At 41.6% G+C, this 22,060-nt stretch overlaps 1 protein-coding gene across 1 annotated transcript in view; it reads left to right on the plus strand.

The window, feature by feature from the left end:
- FRMD3 (FERM domain containing 3) overlaps positions 1-22,060 on the plus strand; it is a 153,307-nt gene that overhangs the window by 67,181 nt on the left and 64,066 nt on the right. The window contains exon 3 of the mRNA XM_075078982.1: positions 12,312-12,354. Within this exon, the coding sequence (XP_074935083.1) occupies positions 12,312-12,354 (43 nt within the window). The remainder of the gene's footprint in view (positions 1-12,311; positions 12,355-22,060) is intronic.

The following is a 22,060-nucleotide window of genomic DNA, read 5'->3' on the forward strand; positions in this document are numbered from 1 at the left end:
GAAATTCAGAACTGCTTCTTCACCGCGCAGTCCTGACCTGGTCTCAGGTTTAAGACTTAGATATGACTTTAAACATCATGCTGGCATATACTGGCACTTAATCTCTGGAAGCAATCACCAGTTTGAAACTGCTGTGATTCAGGAGGAGAAAAACATTTTGCTGGGTATCTCATGCTACACCCTCATTAGTTTTGTCAAAAATCACTGGAATTAGGGAGTCACCCTCTGCTCAACCTTATAGAATTGCAACAGCTTTGCAAAGCTGCAGCAAGTTGTTTCCATTGCATTCTCATTTTAAATTAAAATAATCAGCAGAATAATTAGCAGTTATTCTGACCAGTGTACTTAATTCTTCACAATCATTAAAATTATAGAGGTGTTCACGTGGTTAGAATTGATAGAAGTAGGTAGAGTTCTGAATTAGACTATAATTAGATAGGTCTTAATGAATACTTACTTTTGTTGGGCCTTTCTCTGTCAGTCACTCAAAAATTGCTACAGAAAAGTTATTTTACTTAACAGCAATCAAGAGGGTGTTTTTAGTAAAAACTTTGATTTTTTTTTCCAAATACTTTAAAAGAGTGATGTTTCAGAAAAAATTCTAAAAACCCACTCCTATTGGGATGCTTGTTATATCATACCTTATGTGGCTCCATTGTTTCAGAGAGCTGTTAACTATATTGACAAATTCACTGCATATCTTATTCTTGTTGGCTATACGGTTGTTCTTTTACACCTTATAGTATAGCTAATTCTGTGTTAAGTTTATGGAAGAATATAGTTTATACTGAAGCTTAAGTTTTCTCCTGGTTAGCAGTAAAAGATAGCCTGAGAGAACCTTTATGTTCTTACCTGAAAAATTTTAGGTCTTCATTTCCATTTAAAACCAACAACTAAGACGACTGTGGCCATCCTGTGAAGTAGGATGGCTTATGTCAGCTGGCCCACTCTTCAGCTGGATTTTGTTAAGTAAACTTCTCAAGCTTACATTTTCCATACATGCATTTTTAAATGCTGATTTATAATTACTCTCATGTTTTTAAGCATATGGATAACTTCTCTAAATTGGGTATTAGTTCTTCATTTTAAACCCACTCATGAATTAGGCCGTGAATTATAAGGGACGTTACTTTATACAGACTTAAATGCTCTGGGTGATGAGTTGAAAGCAGCATACATTCTTCCCTTAAGTTTATTACATTTCATCAAAATAAGCTATTTTTACATGCAGTATCTTCTGCTGTCACTTTGTCGGTTGTGTTTTTTCTTCTTTTTTTTTTTTTTTAAAGATTACACTTCTAAATATCTATGCATTAAATGCTTTGCCTCTCTCAGAGTGGATATTTCCTCTGCAACAAACCCTGTCCTAAGGATGAAACTGCAGACAAATGTTATAATAAAGGAATACTGGGCTTATGTCATCTGGATCTTTTGAATCTTTGATCTTGTTGAAGCTTGCTTACCTGAGTCTTAACCTCTATATTGGATACTGATGCATGAATACCTCCTAGTCAGATGGAGGAAGACTGTGAAACTCTAATTACAATTCTTCTCCCATCTGCAGAAGACTGCTCTGATCTTTTTTTGATCTTAAAGAAACATACTAACCAACAATCTCCTAGTAGTTTAACAAGCATGGGACTTCATGAATAATTATGCTGGGGCCCAGGCATTGTAGCTAAAGTTCCTCAGTAAATGGCTCAGTAGAAAACTAGAGGAAATCATGATTTTGAAATGATGAGGTAGGTGATGGCTCTTTCTATAGTTTCGTATTTTAGCAGTTGTGAGCTTAGCTGACTGAAATTCATGTTAACAGAAACCCAAGATTACAGAGAAGTAGTTCTTTAGGTGTGTGGTTATAGAGATAAGCTGTAGCAAGTAGAAGATGTAATGGGGTCGCAGGAGGAATGCCACATCACTGTAGCTACCTTACAGGGAAGAGTGCTTAGAGCTCTGTAGAAGAGATTTCCAAAGCTCTGTGGAATTCTTGTAGGTCCCACGAAGGAAAAAGGGAGAGACATTTTCTCCAGTACATTCTTATGTGATGGTTAGGTGTATTACACAACAGAAACAGTAGGTCAGTAGAGATCTATAGGTGGAATTAATTAAGAGCTTCTTTCTAAAGTTAAATCTGGTGATTTGACTGAGAAAATTGCTTTGAAGGGAAGTGATAATTCATCCTAAACCAGTTCAACAATGTGTGTGACAATGTACTTCAGTGACCCGTACGCAAATAGAGAGACGCAGGTCAATGAATAAATGAATATTGCCTAGCCTGGTTTTGGCAATAAGTCACTGGTATGATGTGGCTATGATAAAAGACAATGCTTCGTTTGGCCCTTAGGATTGTATTTTCAGGAGAGTATTAATGTCATTACACCCTAGTGAGACCTCAGCTACTCTCATCTAGATGTCTGCATTTAAGAAAGATCAATTTAGCTGAGTCAGGAGAAGGAGTATTAGAAAGATAAAGAGAATGGAGAGCTTGTTTTTGAGATGATATTAAGAAGAGCATAACCCATTTAGTGCAACAAAACAAAGGATAAGTGGATACGGTTATAAGTTTATCAGAGCGTAAAGTAGAAGGAAAGAGAAAGTTTAAGCAACAGAGGTGGTTTCTTAATTAAGCCAATGAGGACTGCAGCATCTGGAACAGCTATAATGGAGGCAATGGGCAAATTTTTAAACTGGATTTGTAATGAATTTTAAGAGACATATCTATGATTTTATGGAAGGGGCTTATATTAAACATTGACAGAGACTAGACACCATCTTCTGAAGTTTCCTGCAAAGAATATGTAGTAAAAGCTGAAACAAGAAAGCATAACTTTTTTTTAGGAGACATTATTGATTCTGATGCAGGTAATGTACAATTCATGTTGCTTTGCCCATTTTCTTGGAAGTGTTGAATGCCTCTGTTGTGGTTTATATTCCACTGCATAGTTTCAGTCTTTGCACAGAAAGGGCTATATCTGTGGTTCCAAATAAAACTGGAAAAATCATGCATTTAATTCTGGCTTTTAGTGATTTATTCTTGATTGGTGCTTTGAATAGTTAAGCTATATGGCATAATAGTTTATTAGTATGTAGTGAACACACGCATACATATATATGTATATAAAAATATAAATATTATGCAGAATTACTCCTGCTTACTCCTGCTTGCCAGTGATGCTGGCCTCCTTTTTATTTTTATGTAATTTTCTGTGCGAAGTTTGCAGAGCTGCTCCAAAAGCTAATTTGCAGACTTTTTGTTTTGTAATCTATTGAGGGAGCTCAAGCAGGCAAAAATAACAGCTTTAATTCATCCTAAATGTCTTCTTTCAGAGTATGCTACCAGAATGTAGCATTTTGACTTAGGATTGTTGAAACACTTGACTGAGTTTGAGATTTTAAAAAATGAAATGTTTCAGTATTTTAGATGTTTCAAATGAAATGTTTCAGTATTTATTTTTAGAACATTCAGAACTTCTGACTATGGGAAAAATGTAGATAACAGAGCTAATTGTCTTAGGTTGGAGCAAAATTTTGAAATATGGGAAAACGGGTTGGAAAAAGCTGTTATTTTAATAGGTTGTTTTTCAAGTATGTTAAATGTATACTCCTTCCTTCCCCTGGGTTGACTGAGCACCTTTTTTGTGTGTTGGGGCTGGCAGGGGATGGGAATAGGATGAAATAATGCAGCTACTGTTCAGCATCTCTCACTGGAGAGGTATTGAGGGCAATGGAGGACTGGGCTGAAGGAACATGGTAGTGAGGTGAAATTTATTCTTTAAGTTCCCTCAGAAGGGCATCTGAGCAGTGATTTAAAGTTGAAAATACTTAAGTTTACTTTTTTTTTTCACCCCAGTGGGTGGATTTGAGCACATGCCTGTGATTAGGTTTTTGAATGTGAAAGTATGAAGTGATATTTAGGCAGAAATACATTGGAGCTACCCATGGGGAAGGTTGGAAGTGTTAGGTGTTATAAAAGGCTTTGTAGGACCCTAAAGCAACTGTGAAGTCTCACCAGTCACTGTAGAAATGTTTGAGATTGTGATCACCCTGAAGCATTAAGGAGCTTTGCCATTTGGATGTGCTGCAGGGTTGTCTGGAAGCAGCACAGCCGTGCAGCGGTTTTAGCTCTGTGCATGTATGCCTGTCAGTACGAAAACAAAGCTTTTGAATCAGTGAAGCTGCTCTATGAACACACTCCCACTATGCAGCCAATCTTGAATGGTGGCTGTGAGTACAGTGGGATTTTCTGCCTTCCCCAGACCACAGAGCCCAGGTCTGTGCATCGTTAGAAAGAATTGTGCGCAACAGATTTGCTGGTTCCTGCCAGTCTCTCCCTAAAGAACATTGCAGATACAACTCTTGTTTTGCTTTCAAGCTTAGATACACTGAAAACTGGTAGCATCTCTACACACAGGTAGTTTTTTGTCAGACTACATGTTTGTATGATTAGTAAGGCAGCTGAAGGGTCCCATTTCTATTTTAGAGTACATCATTTCCAATGGACCTGGACAGAGTATTTGTTTAATCCTATGACCTAAGTTGTTCAGCATTTTCCCGGTGTTTACTAGTGAAGGAAATTGGAGCCTGTTGTCTAGTGAGTAATGAACGTCTTAATCATGAAGTAGCAGTTCTTTTTTTAATGGGACATGTACGCAAAATGTGCAGCAATGCCTCATCAGAGAGACCTTTTGAAAGGGTCAGCAAGTCTTGGGTGCAGCTGATCTCTGCTTTAGCAACCACAGCTATTTAATACATGTTCTTAAAAATATGCACTTAGTCTTATGTGAAGGTTGGCAGAAAGAGACAACAGATAATTTGCAACCTCAGTTTAACAAAGCTATGTCTTTCTGTAATGACTTGTAAGGCTCCATACAGCTATGTAAAGAGCTATCTGGGAGCCCTCCAGTCTCTTTGAAGGGGTGGAGCAGAAGCATTACAGGTTGAACACCAGAGTGACTGAGCCATAGGTTAATTAAAATTTCAATGCTTCTCCATGCATATGAATTTCTACTCCTGGACAGAGTTATCACAAAAATTATGTCCTTTTGCACAAAGTCTTGCTGTGACCCTGCTTGGTGTGTGCAGTTCAGGTCATGCTGTTTTAAAAAAAAATACAGTAGAACTAGAAAATTAACAAAGAAAGAAGACCATGAGAATGATACCAAGTAGGAATGGATTTCATACAGAGAGAGATGGATTAGCCTAGAATAATTCAGCTAGGAGGAGAGAGCAACAGAATGAGCAAGAGAGAATGAGAGAGAACAATAGGATGCAAAATGGCTTGCAGGTGGTGATCAAGGAAAGATTGCCCTGTGATTCTTAGAACTAAAATGCACTTAAGGAAATTATAAAGCAATTGGTATAGAGAAATAGTTTTAAAAATATAATACCTAGTCATAAAATTCATTGTTACAGCTGCCAAAATACATAAAAAAAGTGTTAAAAGTAAGTGTTTAGACAAATTGGTGAAAGTATATAAAGGCTTAGAATTAAATTGTAATGGAGGCTGGTAGAAAAAGACCGTTTTTTTTTCTAAGTGTTTGCTTCAGGCCATTTTCAGGGACAAAATGCTGAGTTAAATGGGTACTTGCTTTTACCAGTAGAGGTGTGATGCCATGAAAAGCCGAAATCAGGACCCAATAGTCTGAAAGACTATTAAGCAGGTATTCTTTATGGCAAAGCTGGACACACAGGGGATCACCCATCCTAATGTGCGTGCCTGTGCAGGGTTAGTTGCATAACTTACACAAGCTTTACATACATATTAATTAGTTTTCCTAAGAAAAGATATACATGTTCATTAATTTTCTGAGAACTCATTATCATATGCTAATGTCCTTTGCGCATGCCTGTTGGTGTCTCTAGGTGGTCATCAGGGGTCTCTGGATGAAGGATATACTCTTCCTCACTGTGTCCACTAGTTAACTTTTGCTTTCATGCCAACTCAGTTCTGAGATCACTTATATACTGTCCTTGAGCGATGGTCTGTTCTGGTTTAGCGTTTGCTTCGCAGGTCCTTGCCTTTATGGTTCTGTACTTCTGCTTTTCTGAGGTCAAATGTTGTCGCTGTAAATTTTTGTTTAAGCACTTCTTGTCTTGAAGCCTTTCTGACTCCCCTAAAGCAACAAGTTTTAGTCACAACAGCTCTAACTGTATCAGGTAGGTACTATAGCAAAATCTTGTCACAAATGAGTAGTAGTGTGAACATAAATATACACTTAATTCAGTAGTAACACTACTAACTGAAATACCTTGTGTGAAGATTAGTAACCTTGTAAACCAGATCATTCTGCATGTTATTTTAATGAAAATAAAGATGGTTTTTCATCAATTGTGAACCTGTTGGCTGTAAGCACATGGTGGCTCATACATGCATCAATATATGCAGGTGTTATGGCGAGATGTTCAGCTGAGGTAGAGGTTATGGATTGGTTGAGCTACTCTCAACTTACAGCGCTGGAGTTTCTCTGAATATTTTGATGTAATAGGAATAACAGAGTGACAATTTGGAATTTTCTTTAGTAAATTCCAGTTCAGAATCATAGAAGAGGTGATTCTGTTCCAGTATATGGTAGTATTTCTGGACGAGGTTAATTTTTGTGATAGCGATGTATGTTGTTTCTTTCTGCTTAGCATACCATTAGCCAGAGCTGATGCCCTGATTTTGGGAACAGTACAGAGGAACAGCTCCTTTGCTACAACAGAACAACATTGATATTCTTGGTATAAAGGTTCTTGAAGGCATGAAAAAAATGGTGTCAGCCTCGGGGAGTGAAGAAGGAGATCTGCAGGGTGCCCTGGCTCATTTGGCATCTGCTGTGCTGGTATAGAGCAGGCACCCAATTAATTCCCTTATCAGAGCTGCCATTAGCTTTGGATACTGTTACTATTTTTTTTGTCAGACTTCTGGCAGGTGGTGACCTGGTGCAAGTTACTGCCTTGAGGCTAAAGCAAATTGATTTTGATTTTTGTTCAAGGAAAAGGTTGGGTATTAATTTTTCGATATTAGTATAGGGTTGAGGTTTAACTAAAATGAATTTTATTACTTTTCTAGCAGTGTTTCAGTGCGTATCTCCAGTCTCCTGCTCTCCTCTGTCCATTAAACAAAGTTTTCAAATCCAGTCCCTGCCTGGCTAGAATATTCTTGTGACATCTGCAGGTTCTTCTGTTTCTGTTTTACTGTATGCACATCTGAGCACTTGACTGAGTATTGCTTGCTGAGGGGGATTTAAATATTCACAGCATTTGGCCACTTTTGCCCCTTCATTACTGCCCTTCTTGCAAACTGAAGGACTAAATCAAAAGCCTCTTGCATTGGAGGAGGGGAGAGACTTTTCACTGAACTTGTTGGACTTCTGGTTGGTTGGGTCCCAAGCACCTGCTTTTGGGAGGGTAGTTTTTTAGAAGGTGGGCTTTAGTTTATGCCAGTCTTGTGCAGGAGTCCATAGGAAGAAGAGGTTGGAGCACACACCTTTGTACTGTAGAGTGGCTGTTGCAATGTAGAAGAAGAACAGTGTGGGAATTTTAATGACACCTGGCCCCTTACAAAGGCTGTAAGAATAGATTTGGGACATTGTGTCCTTTTTCCTCCCCACTTTTTACGCTAAAACCCTTAACCCTGTGCTACAGTGAGATCAAGCTCCATCCTGTCTGAGCTTCTTAGGTAATGACTTAGTTTGAACCAGGTTGTTGGCAGAAGTGTCTTTACTAAAAGCACGTCAGCATTTGTGGAGTTAAACTGACTTTCTAGAATGATGGTTTTACCCTTGCGTGGTGTCCTTGCTCATCCTGAACTTTTGCTGTGGAAGCTGGTAGCACATCAGCTGCTCAGCATTTGTGGGTAAGCAAGAACACACCTGGCCTCGCTAATGACTACTCAGTGCCACTTAAAAGCTGATCAGAGGTGAGGGCTGTATTTACAAAGTAAAAATTGCACTAGTCTGAAGCACAGCATGCAGTCACAATGAAACCTTAGTCAGTAGGCAATTCTGAGCATATTTTAGGATCCCGGGACCAAAATTATATCCATAATAGTTTGCTTACTTGCTACTGGTGCTTGAAGCACCAAGACTCAGTAGCTATCCCATGACTGACCTTCAAGATTTCTTACATATCTTTCTCTCTGCGTTCCACTTCTGTGAGGATGTCAGCCTGACTATCTAGATACCCAGCTGCTACCCAAAACTGTTTCAGTGGGAGAGATTAGAAATTGATAATGTTGAACGTGAATCTCTTCACAGGCTCCTTGGTAATAGGTGCTAGCTGCATTAGGATCAAAGACTCCTCCATTGGCCAACAACCATGTTGCTAACATGACATCAAGGAAACGGGAGGCTTAGCCTCTGCAGGAATGATTTCTGATGATCATTAAGTACTATCAAATATAAGCCAAGCTGGTTGGAGGGTGTAGGCCATCACTCAATTAAAGCAACCTTTATGGAGGACAGTGAAATACATGAGGCAAAACTGAAAGTGTGTAAGATTGTTGGGGTTTTTTTCTCTCCCTAGTTTGTGCATTTTACTGCAAGGAGAGAAATTAAAGATTCATGTCTCTGGTTCCAATTTTACGTTTGACATGTTTGTTTTGTTTGTCTGTTTATTTGTCTTATGAGGTGTTAGCCTTACAAGAAAGAATTGGAAACACCTATGGTCTGTTCCTGCAAGGCAGTGTGGCATACAGTAGTAATGAAAATTTTTTGCAGTTGAAGATTTAAAAAGCTTTTATAATTTGGCCCGATGAGCTAACTTGAAATGTTATCTTTTCCTTTCATCTGAAGATTTTTTTTTATTTGTAAGCAAAATTATTTTATAAAAAGCTTGATACATGAAAGAAGTATTTTGCAAAGCCAGATGCTTTTCAGTTGAAAATTTCTGCAGAAACCCTTCGATGGATTTATAGGAACCTTAATCTGGTCCTAGCTATAACAGCTAATTAATCTTGGAATAAATATAGCATGAATACTCTACAGCAGAGATGAGGCACAGTTATTAATTATTAATAGTCAGTGCTCTAAGGCTGGAAGATAAGTACTCAGGGGAAAATCTTTCCTAAAACTCAAATTGAAATACGCAAACAAATATAGGAGTGGCTATTTTCAGAAGTGCTAGCAATGACTAGGTGTTTATCTCCCCTGACACTCACAGATCATTAAGCTAATTGCTGTGTCTTCAAAAATCTCCACAAATTATAAGGTAACTGTTCAGTTTTCTGGAAGATTCAGCTGAATTGCCTACACACTTGCAATATTTCACCAACAGAAGGTCACCACAGAAATCTGAGCTTCTAAACACTGCCTGTCAGTTCTTTGACCTCCAGGTGAAAGTCTAGACTGCTTATTAATTGCTCAGTGTCTTTTCAATCCATTTCTAGCCCATGAAAGTTAGGTCTTAGTGAAACATTTGCTTTTGGACATGTTAGCTATATCTGCGTTCCTGGGGTTTGGTGCACTGCATGAGCAATTTTATCCATATTTCCCCTTTTTCATTATTCATATGGTGAATTATGAGGGTTTTGTATTTGCAGATTGGCTTTTTTTACCTCTGACTTTTTGTTAGAATAGGTAATTGACTTTTTTAAACAGCTGTAAATGCAGACCTAGTCTGTCCTAATAATTCAGCATGGCCTTCCAAAAAGAAATATCAAAATGTGTTGTGTTCCTGCTAGATGAAAATAGTGATACACCCCTTAACTCTCAGTTTCCTGGGAACAGTACAGCAGGGCTCACTGTCAAATTTCCTTCTTGCTGTCTGAATCTTCAGCTAGGACTGCCTAGATCCTGGTGGGGTTGATGTGAGAGTATGGAGAGGTTTAGGAAAGTAAACTTGGATATTTGTGTGTCTTGACTGGTTTCCTATCTGTGAATTCATTCTGGATTTTGTGTCTATAAAATACTGTATCAAATTTCTTAAATTGCCTTACCTTTTTTTGAACAACCCTCACCCCCCATTATTAAGAGCAAGATGTATAAATAATGTATCTGTAGGATCTAAAAAAGCACAAAATGGGCTGCATATTTCTGGTAAGCTGGTTAAACGGTCATTGATTTCTCAGTTCTGTTTCTTCCTTCTTTTCTGAAAAAGGAGAGTTACTGGGTAGATGGAAGAGGAAAAGAAATGGTATAGGATTGTTTTTGTTGTTGTTGTTGTTGTTTGGAGTTGTTGGGTTTTTGTTTTACTTGTTTTTTGCGTACCAGAGTTCCATATCAGCCTCTCAGTGATAAGGGAGCTTCAAACCCAGGGAAGAACCACTCTATGCACCAGTACAGGTTGGGGGCTGACCTGCTGGAAAGCAGCTCTGCTGAGAAAGACCTGGGAGTGCTGGTGGGCAGCAAGTTCACCATGAGCCAGCACTGTGCCCTTGTGGCCAAGGCAGCTAACGCTATCCTTGGGTGCACTAAAAGGAGGGTGGTCAAGGGAGGTTATCCTCCCCCTCTTCTCTGCCCTAGTGAGGCCACAACTGGAGTACTGTATCCAGTTCTGGGCTCCCAGTTCAAGAAAGACAGGGAACTACTGGACACAGTCCAGCAGAGAGCTACCAAGACGATCAGGGGGCTGGGGCATCCCTCTTCTGAAGAAAGGCTGAGAGACCTGGGTTTGTTCAGCCTGGAGGAGAGAAGACTGAGGGGGGATCTCTTCAATGCTTATAAATATCTGAAGGGTGGGTGTCGGGAGGAAGGGGCCAGGCTCTTTTCAGTGGTGCCCAATGACAGGGCAAGGGGCAATGGGCACAAGTTGGAACACAGGAAGTTCCACCTGAATATGAGGGGAAAACTCCTTTCCCGTGAGGGTGCCAGAGCAGGGGCACAGGCTGCCCAGGGAGGTTGTGAAGTCTCCTTCCCTGGAGACGTTCAAAACCCACCCGGATGCGTTCCTGTGCCCCCTGCTCTAGGTGTGCCTGCTGAAGCAGGGGGGTTGGACAAGACGATCTCCAGAGGTCCCTTCCAACCCCTACCATTCTGTGATTCTGTGAAACAGAAATACACAGTAGTGTTTATCTCCAATATTGCTGTAAACTATATGCGAGAGTCGCTGAGCAGCCATAGCGTGTAGGCCGCAGGTATTTGAACGTTGTTCTTTCCAAGCTACTAATTTTGTCAGAAGTTATGTTCCAGAAAGCTAAGAGTTACCAATGATTTTGACTGAATTCTTGAGATGTCATGATTTTTATATTAATAATTTTCTGTCACCTGTTATCAGTTCCTACAAAATCTCTTCCCTCGCCCTTTCTCTGTAGTATAATTTGTCTTAAGTTATGAGGAAAAATAGTAGCTGGGGTAGGATATTTTAAGTATTACACATGGTTTTAAAAAATGCTAGGTTTTCTTTTTGCAGTAGACAGTAGGGTTTTAGGGCTAGAATGAAAAGGGTTAAAAATGAAACCCCTTAGTGCAAGGCCTTACAGTGTTGATTATGCTTATTAAAGTTGAATACTGTGCTTTTTGACCAGCTGCTCCTGCAGCACAAATCTTATTTTAGTGTGGTGATTTTTTGCTTACAGGAAAAATCCTAGTACAAATGCTGTTGGATGTGGTCAGAAGTGGCACTCAAATATCAGCATGTTCCTTTGTCAATCAAAACATCATCCTGAACAGTTCAGCCAGGGTTAGCAGGGGATGTGCTAAGGGTCTTAACTAAAGTGTTAGCCTAGCTTTTTGCCACAGAAGCAGCTGAATTAATTTTCCAGGAGAACAAAAATCCAAAGTTTTCCTGCCATTAGTCTTTCCCTGGAAAGTTATATACCAACTGGTAGGCATCCATACCTCTGTGTTGTGCATTGACTGGCCATAGTATAAACATTTCATGGAAAACTACACTCTTTCCCTTCAGATTTTTAGTTTCTGATAGAAAAGAACAATACCTTGTGTTCTGAGGGTGCTGGCAGAGAATACAGTATTTACACATACTTTAATTATAAGGACTGTAGAAGACAGCATTAATGAACAGATGACATTAACATTTCTTAATAGTCTGTCCTACTGTCCAATATGACCATTCTTCTGGAAGAAATTGGCTGAAAGTGTCAGGCTGAAATGTCTGCTGTAAACTAATCACTACAGCCTGTCTCCTTTAAATTTGTCTTTGAAATATTTGTCTTATTTTTGTCTCAACTACATCTTATAAGCAGTGGTAACATCAAGTATACTTCTACAGTGCAATTCCAGTATTATAACAGTATGGAGGTGCTTTTTCCAGTTTATGTATGCCTCAGTGAAACAAGAATCCCAATTCCTATTTTTGGTACCACATACAACTACAAGGATGTTGTTGTCTGCTCTGATCCATATTAACCTCTGCTCTCTGCCTTGCCTTTCCAGCACTGGCTTGAGCCCAACAAGTCCATCTTCAAGCAAATGAAATGTAAGTGTTGAGTGCTTGTTTTTAAACTGCTTTTGAAATGCCCAAAGGTTTTCCTGTGCTTCCATGCAGTAATTTAGAATATGCTTCATTTGTTTTCTGGTGCAAATAAGCTCTTCATATCCTATCTGGACTCCTAAAAACTCCATGATACCATCATTTCACTGCCTCTCAGTGCTCTGCACATCAGGAGCTTTCCCTTACTGCTCAAGGCTAGAGCCAGAGGCCAGCTGGCCAGTGTGTCAGGTGGCCGGTCTGGTGGGAAGACCTGTATGTTCTGACTCTCATTTTCAGTCAGATGCAGTCAGCCACTGCGAGATGGCAATAAACTATGGAGTGTGGCACTCTGCTTCTGGGTCTTACTAGTTTGCTTTCTTTCCCCTTCCCCCTGCTTCCTGACAATGCAGAGCATTGGTCTGAGAACATTGTTATGGTCCAGCAAACTCAAATGCTATGGGTTAAGTGGTGAGCTCCTGCCACAGGCAAGTGGAAAATTACAATCGTTATTCAAAAAAGACTCCTTGAAATAGGAATGTATTATTTTAATTATCTTTTTGAAAAGTTACAGTCTGACTCATCCTTTTCATGAAATGGGCCAACTGTGAAGACTTTATCAGGAAACAGAACTGCTTTGGTACTCAGAAGTTTATATCTAGCAGTGGAAGAGAGTGTTTATTTGGCAGTGCTGGAGTCTTCATTTAGGTCATTGGGAGTTGTGTCTTTTTAATAAAAGCTGTTGTCTACTTAGTTTTTGAAATGAAGGAGAATTTTACTCACATACCCTTTGTATGCAGTTGTTTTCTGTTTTAAGCATAAGGTGGGTTTTTTTGAAGGAGGTAATGTATTTGGTTTAAAATGTGATGAGGCTTAAGAGATTGTCTAATACGTAAAAACAGTTAATCCTGGGTGTTGGCTGGACATCATGGAATGCTTCAAGAAATTCTTCCATTAATGCAGCAATAGTATATATTGCAATGTATGCACAGGTGTGTATATAAGCATGCACACACATACCTATCGTATTCAGTGTGAACTGTTTAGTGTTTAGGTAGCTGAAGTGTTAGCTCGTAAAAAATAAGTTCAAGAATGTCAAGCTAAAACTAAGCTGTGCTCCTCTGCAGTGCTAGTGAAGGAAGAAAAGAGGGACTGTAATAATTACAAACTATCTTTTATCTCTTCCTTCCAGTGTGTTATCAAAAGAAGAACAGGGTTTCCTCAAAGTATCCTCTAATGTGCATTTGTATCACTGCTTTCACCCAACAAAGTGTAAGGGCTCATGCTTCTTGCTGCACTTTGCATAGCAACATATTCAGGAACTCTGCCAACAGATGCACTGAGAGTGTTTTGATTTATTTAAAACAACTCTATCTGCATATAGATGTTGTCTAGATGTGATCGATGGTACTCCATAAATTCCATAGATGCAGTGATGTGATGGTGTCATCAGAGGACTTGTGTGACTTTTGTGGTAGAATCCTAATCAAAACTCTGAAGACTGAAAAATGAATGCATAGGAAAAAAGCAAAATAAAACGCAGTTAGTGTGAGGTTATTTATCATGATGAAAAGGTCTCAACAAAAACAGCAAAAAAGAATGAGATGCTAAGAAAGGTATTTTGTTTTCAGCTGTAGATTTAGGACACAGAAGTATTGAACTATGTGATTGGCTTTTCTTGAGCAACTTCAATTTAACAGTAGGGTGACTTTATCTTTTGTATTAGATGAAGGCCTTCAGTTGCTACAATAACCCTTTTAGTAAACAACAGAGGAGAGATGTATATATTACATGCATATATGTACATGTATATATTACATGTATATATTACATGTAATTACATATATTACATGTATATATTACAAGCATGTGTAGAATCCATGTAGATTATGCATAAATATATCTTTTACTCCCACAGGTTTCAAGGATGTTTTTGCAAGCATTTCACATCAGGAACCTCTTGATTTATTTTTCTAAAAATATGCTATATAAATGTAGAACACTAAAAAATTTCTAAAGACATGCAAGGTTAATTTATATTTTGTCTAAAAATAATCAATTTACTGTGGAAAGGTTTAGACTCAGAAGAAGAAATTACTGATATTCATTTGAAAAGCACCGCAGTCACAGGTGATGCAAGTAAGGACTGAAATGAGTAGCAGGTAGAAAGTGTAAAACCTGAAGCAATGAAGTGACTGGTTCATAGAACATACATTAGATATATGACTTCTGGGAGAAATGGTGGCAGACAGCTGTTTACAGTGACTGCATTAGAGGTTTCCTTTTTTTTGTCATTAAGGAATTCAGAAAATAGTGAAATGATTGGTTTTGTAAGAATGACCTTTCATTTCCTCTGATGCAAGAGTAGGTTGTTTTAGTACTAATGATTTAAAATATTCTAAATTCAGTTGAATGCTTAGATTTACGTAGGATTACAGAGCACTTGTATACATGCAGCAAAATTTGAGAAAAGCTTCATGCTTCACCTCAGCTACTGTTTACGGGGAACTTCATTTTCCCCCAGCACAGTGACAAGTTTTTCAGCATATTTATTCATACAGCTCAGTATTGACAGATATTCAGAGCAGAAAACAAATGACTGGGAGTACTATTCTAATACAAATTTCAGTAGGTTCAGGCATAATTCCTCTATATAGTCGGGCTGTACAGAAATCACAATTTGGCAGCTATACATTTCTGTTGGTGGGGTAGAATGTTGTATGTTTGAGGCTCTGAAGTCTGCACAGGTTCTTGTGTGATGCGTTACCATTTTAATTTCTGTAGCTTTACAAAGATTGCTTCAAGTTCATGTTTAGTAATACTGGGATATGATAGAAGGGATCTTCCAAAATATCCTATATTTTGTCTTATCACATATGAAACCATATTTAAATGTGTCCTAGTGCAACACAGGAAGAATGAATGCATGGCCTCTTTCTGTCTCGCCATCTACCTTTGGATTTTCTACCTTCACTGAAACATTTCTGTCATAACATGATGTGTAAAGTCTAGGTCTGTGCCTCAACCATTTTTACCACTAATTTTGCCTGAGAGGGGAAATTTTAGTTGCTTGAGAAATGTCCTGAACCTCTGCCAGCCTTATTTGTACTGGTTGGAGCCAGTGTGTTGAAAAACTCTCTGGAAGGTTGCCTAAGGTGGCTGCATCTTTGTCACTCTAGATAAAGACCTTTTAAAACCATTTTTTCTGTTCTTTTGCATATTTTTGAGTACACTGTTATTCTCTAAAGTTCCTCTCAGTTTGGCCAGCTTACAGTTTTTAACTTATATTCTGTCTAGGAATGTTTTGGTGTAAATCTTACTGGTCACATCAGCACTAATGTTTAAGTAAAGAACAGAGTTTTCCCTTGTACTTTTCCTCTCTCTTTTTGTCATTAATTTTAAATGTTATTCTGTACAATAAGTATGCAGCTATCCTGTAACCTGCTTTGTGGGAAATATCCAACTATATGGGTTTCGTTCTTTATGACAGTGGAATAGCATCAGTTCTGTTGCTCTGATATGCAGGAGTCCAAAATTTACATGCTTTTCTTGCAGAATCACACCTCAGATGATCTGAGAGAGTAATGCAAAACGGATGTTATCCTGTGTCAGGCCATGGGAATTTGTTAAGTTAATTTCCTTAATATCTAATGCTGTCATAAAATGTGAAAGGACGTGGAATGAATCAGTGGAAACAAGAACCTAGATGCAGATATGGGTGGTGCAAAACTTTCTAAAGATTCTTAAATCTCAACAAACTTGCCATCTGTTTGTCTCTCAGTACAAATCTGAAAGCAAGTTTAATCAAATATGAGGTTCATAAATCCATGCACAATGAAACAGGAAGTTTGTGATTCCTCAGGCACTAATTTGAATGCTGTATGTTTACCTATGATCCTCATGAAGATTTAATAACATGCTTTAAAACATTATTATAACTGGTTGAGGAAAATCCACCTTGCCATGTGTTGTCCCATAACTAATTGAGTGCAATGAGGAAGACCCCACAATTTGAGATTTCTGCTAGATCAGGTATCTCTAATGCATAAAATAAAAGCACTTGAGCAGTGTTCTGTCTTAAATATGCCCAGCAGGTGCTATGGATAAACAGCTGATTCATTTGGTAAGGGAAGACTGTTGTGGTTTAGCTGGCAACTCAGCCCCACACAGTCGCTCGCTCACTCCTCCACTGGCGGGATGGGGGAGAGAATCAGAAGAGTAATGCTCATGGGTTGAGATAAGAACAATTTAATAATTAAAACGTTAACAGCAACAATAATGCAATGGAAAGGAAAACAATGAGACGGGCACAAAACCTGGGGAAGGGGGAATGAACCACCAAAACTGGCCACACATGACACGGCCGCTCATTGCCCGCTGACCCAACGCCGCCAGTCGCCGAGCCGCAACTGCCCCCCATGCGCCAACTGCCCCGGTTAATGTACTGGTCATGGCATCACATGGTATGGAGTGAGCATCCCATTGGCCAGTCGGGGTCAGCTGTCTTGGCTGTGGCCCCGCCCCTCCCAGCCTCCTGCCAACATGGCAGAGCATGGGAAGCTGGGAAGGTCCCTGACTACTACAGGGGCTAAAGTGAAGAGAATTACCTCTTTCTCAGCCAAACCCAGCACATTCTCCACCCCTTATTCCATAACATTTACATCATGCCCAGGTCCCATACCATCCAATACAACCTTACCAACCACCACCCCTCCCCTTCCCATCCTTTGACATAATACACAGACATCATTCCCTTAGTTTATAGGCCTTCCCTGTAAAATGTCCATAAAAATGTCTGTTGAGTTCACCCAGTCCATGACTCTGAGCTCCATCTATTGTATCAATCTTTCAGGGTGGGAGAGATGGTGTGTGTGGTGTTGAGTAGCTGCGTACCAAGTCAGTCACCGTTCCATCACTGCTGCACTTTGCTTGTTTCATCAAAGTTCATCTTCCATAGATTGGGAGATATGTGCTATGATATCATTGATATGCCATATAGCAACCTCAGAAGAGATGATATACAATATTACATAGCAGTTTGCCTTATGCCATTCAGTTCACTGGCTGTTTTCGCCCAAAATCAAATCTCCTTGAGGCACACATCGGACTCCTCCATCCTCCCGCATCACCCACCAAGTGCACCCAGGTCCTCGAGCAAAAGCCATCCCACGAATGGGTTTGCCTTTGCCTGAGGCAGGAATAACCCAGACTGTTTTCCCCAGCATATTTTTTATGTGCACTACAGGGACTCTATCCCCTTCCACAGTATGTAGGATTTCTGACTGGGCAGGGCCAGCTCGGTTGGCAGATCCCCTCGTGTTGACTAACCAGGTGGCTTTTGCTAAATGTGTATACCAGTGCTAGAATGTCCCACCCCCCATTGCTTTCAGTGTAGTTTTTAACAGTCCATTGTACCGTTCAATTGTCCCAGAGGCTGGTGCGTGATAGGGGATGTGATACACCCACTCAATGCCGTGCTCTTTGGCCCAGCTGTCTATGAGGTTATTTCAGAAATGAGTCCCGTTGTCTGACTCAATCCTCTCCGGGGTGCCATGTCACCACAGGACTTGTTTTTCGAGGCCCAGGATAGTGTTCCGGGCAGTGGCGTGTGGCACGGGATATGTTTCCATCCAGCCAGTCGTTGTTTCTACCATTGTAAGCACACGGCGCTTGCCTTGGTGGGTCTGTGGGAGTGTGATATCGTCAGTTTGCCAGGCCTCCCCATATTTATATTTCAGCCATTGTCCCCCATACCACAGAGGCTTTACCCGCTTCGCTTGCTTGATTGCAGTGCATGTTTCACATTCGTGAATAGCCTGTGCAATAGCGTCCATGGTCAAGTCCACCCCTCGATCACGGGCCCACCTGTATGTTGCATCTCCCCCTTGATGGCCTGAGGTGTCATGGGCCCACCGAGCTAGAAATAGTTCACCCTTATGTTGCCAGTCCAGATCCACCTCAGCCACTTCAATCTTGGCAGCCTGATCTACCTGCTGGTTGTTCCGATGTCCTTCAGTGGCCCGACTCTTGGGGACGTGAGCATCCACATGATGTACCTTTACAACCAGTTTCTCTACCCGGGCAGCAGTAACTTTCCACAATGTGACAGCCCAGATGGGTTTGCCTCTGCGCTGCCAGTTGCTTTGCTTCCATTGCTGTAACCACTCCACAGGGCATTTGCCACCATCCAGGAGTCAGTACAGAGATAGAGCACTGGCCACTTTTCCCGTTCAGCAATGTCTAAGGCCAGCTGGATGGCCTTTACCTCTGCAAACTGGCTCAATTCACCTCCTTCAGCAGTTTCTGCTGCGTGTCATGTAGGACTCCATACAGCAGCCTTCCATCTCCGGTGCTTTTCTACGAGGCGACAGGACCCATCAGTGAACAAGGCATATTGCTTCTCATATTCTGGCAGCTTGTTATACAGTGGGGCTTCTTCAGCACGTGTCACCTCCTCTGGTGATAATCCAAAATCTTTGGCTTCTGGCCAGTCCATAATCACATGCCAAGATTCCTGGACGACTGGGGTTTCCTATTTGAGCCCACTGGGTGATCAGTGCAACCCATTTGCTCCATGTAGCATCAGTTGCATGGTGTGTAGAGGGGATGTTTCCTTTGAACATCCAGCCCAGCACTGGCAGTTGGGGTGCCAGGAGCAGCTGTGCTTCAGTACCAACCACTTCTGAAGCAGCTCAAACCCCTTCATATGCTGCCAATATCTCTTTTTCAGTTGGAGTATAGCGGGCTTCGGACCCTCTGTATCCCCGACTCCAAAACCCTAGGGGTCGACCCCGGGTCTCCCCATGTGCTTTCTGCCAGAGGCTCCGGGTAGGGCCATTCTCCCCGGCTGCGGTGTAGAGCACATTTTTTACATCTTGTCCTGCCCGGACTGGCCCAAGGGCTACTGCATGAACTATCTCCTGTTTAATCTGTTCAAAGGCTTGTTGTTGCTCAGGGCCCCATTTGAAATCATTCTTCTTCCAGGTCACTTGATAGAGAGGGCTTACAGCCAGACTGTAGTTTGGAATATGCATTCCCCCAAAACCCACAACCCATTAAAAAGCGTCTGTTTCCTTTTGGCTACTTGGTGGAGACATGGCTGCTATTTTGTTGATCACATCCATTGGGATCTGATGATGTCCATCTTGCCATTTGATTCCTAAGAACTGGATCTCTTGTGCGAGTCCCTTAACTTCACTTTGTTTTATGGCAAAACCAGCCTTCAGAAGGATTTGGGCTATTTTCTTCCCCTTCTCAAAACCTTCTTCCGCTGTGCTGCCCCACACGATGATGCCATCAATGTACTGAAGGTGTTCGGGAGCTTCTCCCTGTTCCAGTGCATTATGGATCAGTCCATGGCAAACGGTAGGGCTGTGTTTCCACCCCTGGGGCAGTCGATTCCAGGTGTGCTGGACACACCTCCAAGTGAAAGCAAACTGTGGCCCGCACTCTGCTGCCAGAGGGATTGAGAAGAATGCATTAGCGATATCAGTTGTGGCATATCACTTGGCTGCGTTGGACTCCAGTTCATACTGAAGTTCTGGCATGTCTGGCACAGCAGCACTCAACAGTGGAATGGCTTCATTCAGGCTACAATAGACTACTGTTAGCCTCCACTCTCTGTTAGACTTCCACACTGGCCATATGGGACTGTTAAAGGGTGAGTGGGTCTTACTGATCACTCCTTGGCTCTTCAGTCGACGAATGAGCTCATGGATGGGAATCAGGGAGTCTTGGTTGGTGCAATATTGCCGCCGGTGCACTGTTGTGGTGGCGATCAGCACCTGTTGTTCTTTGACCTTCAGCAGCCCCACAACAGAAGGGTCCTTTGAGAGGCCAGGCAAGGTAGACAGCTGTTTAATTTCCTCCGTCTCCAAGGCAGCTACACCAAAAGCCCACCTGTACCCTTTTGGGTCCTTGAAATACCCTCTCCTGAGGCAGTCTATGCCAAGGATGCATGGAGCCTCAGGGCCAGTCACAATGGGGTGCTTCTGCCACTCATTCCTGGGTAGGCTCACTTTGGCCTCCAATACAGTTAGCTCTTGGGATCCCCCTGTCACTCCAGCAATGCTGATGGGTTCTGCCCCTATATAGTTTGATGGCATTAAGGTGCGCTGTGCACCAGTGTCCAGTAAAGCTTTATACTCCTGTGAGTTGGATGTACCAGGCCATCGGATCCACACAGACCAGTACACCTGGTTATCCCTTTCCTCCACCTGGCTGGAGGCAGGGCCCCTCTAGTCCCGATCATGGCATTTGCAACTCACTTCCTGTAAATGTGAATCAAGAGTCTCTCTGTTAAGCTCAGAAATAAAATCAGCAGTTCTACTCCTCTGTCTGGGGACCTGCTCACTGGAAATTGGAGCAGCAGCTTTCATGGACGAAGCTCCCTGAGTGATTGTTCTTCCTTGCAGCTCATGTACCTGTGCCCCTAGTGTCGGGGTAGGCTTGCAATCCCACCTCCTCATGTAGTCTCCGTGGTCACACAGGTAGAACCATAGGGTGGCCTGTGGTGTGTATCCTCTCCTTTGAGCAAAATGATGCTTATTCCTAACAGCCGAGATACTGGTCAGTACCAGTGGGGAGTAGGACACATCTTCTTTGAGTTGCTGGACCTCTCAGGATAGTTTCTCCACAGCAAAGACTAGCGAGGAAGAGATATTTGCTTTGTAATCCCAGAGTCTATCGCTCATCTCCACCACCATTGGTGCCTCGTCCCCTCTCAAGGACATCACTGCCAATGAGTTTGCCATACGAGGATGGTACGCTCCGTACAAACTTCTGCCACATGGGTCGTATGCACTTGGCTTCATCTGGATCTTTGGATGACTGTTGATGGTCCAGGTCACCATAAATCACCTCAAGCACAGCTAATTTCTTTAGATACTGGATACCTTTCTCCATGGTTGTCCATTCTCCTGGGTGATATGTAACATCTTCTTTAAAGGGATACCTTTCCTTCACTCTGGGCAGGAGTCGCCTCCAGCTGCTGAGGGCTTGTGTTCTTTTTCCAATTGCTTTGTCAAGGCCCCCTTCCCCAGAAAGGGATCCCAGTTGTTTGGCTTCTTTTCCCTCTAACTCCAGGCTACTGCCCCGTTATCCCAGCATCGGAGCAGCCAGGTGACAATGTGCGCACCTATACGAGGGCTGAAATCTTTACACATATCTCACTACTCACTCAAGGTCAGGGCTGGGTGGTCTCTCTGTTTCATTTATGACTTCTTCCTCCTCTCCTCATGATGGCCCTGCTTGTTCATCATCCCTGTCTAAACGACTTGACATCCGCTTCCAATATTTCTTCTTGTGTATGGGGGCGACTGATACTGGTACGGGCTGATTTTCTGAGTCAGCTCCAGTGCTTGTCGTGGGGGTTTGAGTGGCTGCAGTGTTTGTCACGTTGCCTTTCAATCCAGAGGCATTCTCTTCCCCCTGGGGGCACTGAACACTGTTGAGCAGGGCTCGGTACGCGTGGGCCAGGCCCCAGCACGTTGCAGTTATTTGTGTCTCTCTGGAGTTCCCAGCGTAACAACATACTTTCTCCAAATATTCTACTAGTTTTTCAGGATTCTGCACTTGTTCAGGGGTGAAACTCCAAAACACTGGGGGTGCCCACTGCCCTAGGTATTTGCCCATGCTATCCCCCATGCCCTGCCACTCGTAACTATCAAGCCTTGGGGCAGATCTCTGGGTGGTATTCTTAAGTTGCTTTCTAACC

This window comes from Phalacrocorax aristotelis, chromosome Z, assembly GCF_949628215.1.
Source record: "Phalacrocorax aristotelis chromosome Z, bGulAri2.1, whole genome shotgun sequence".
Classification (NCBI taxonomy): Eukaryota; Metazoa; Chordata; class Aves; order Suliformes; family Phalacrocoracidae; genus Phalacrocorax; species Phalacrocorax aristotelis.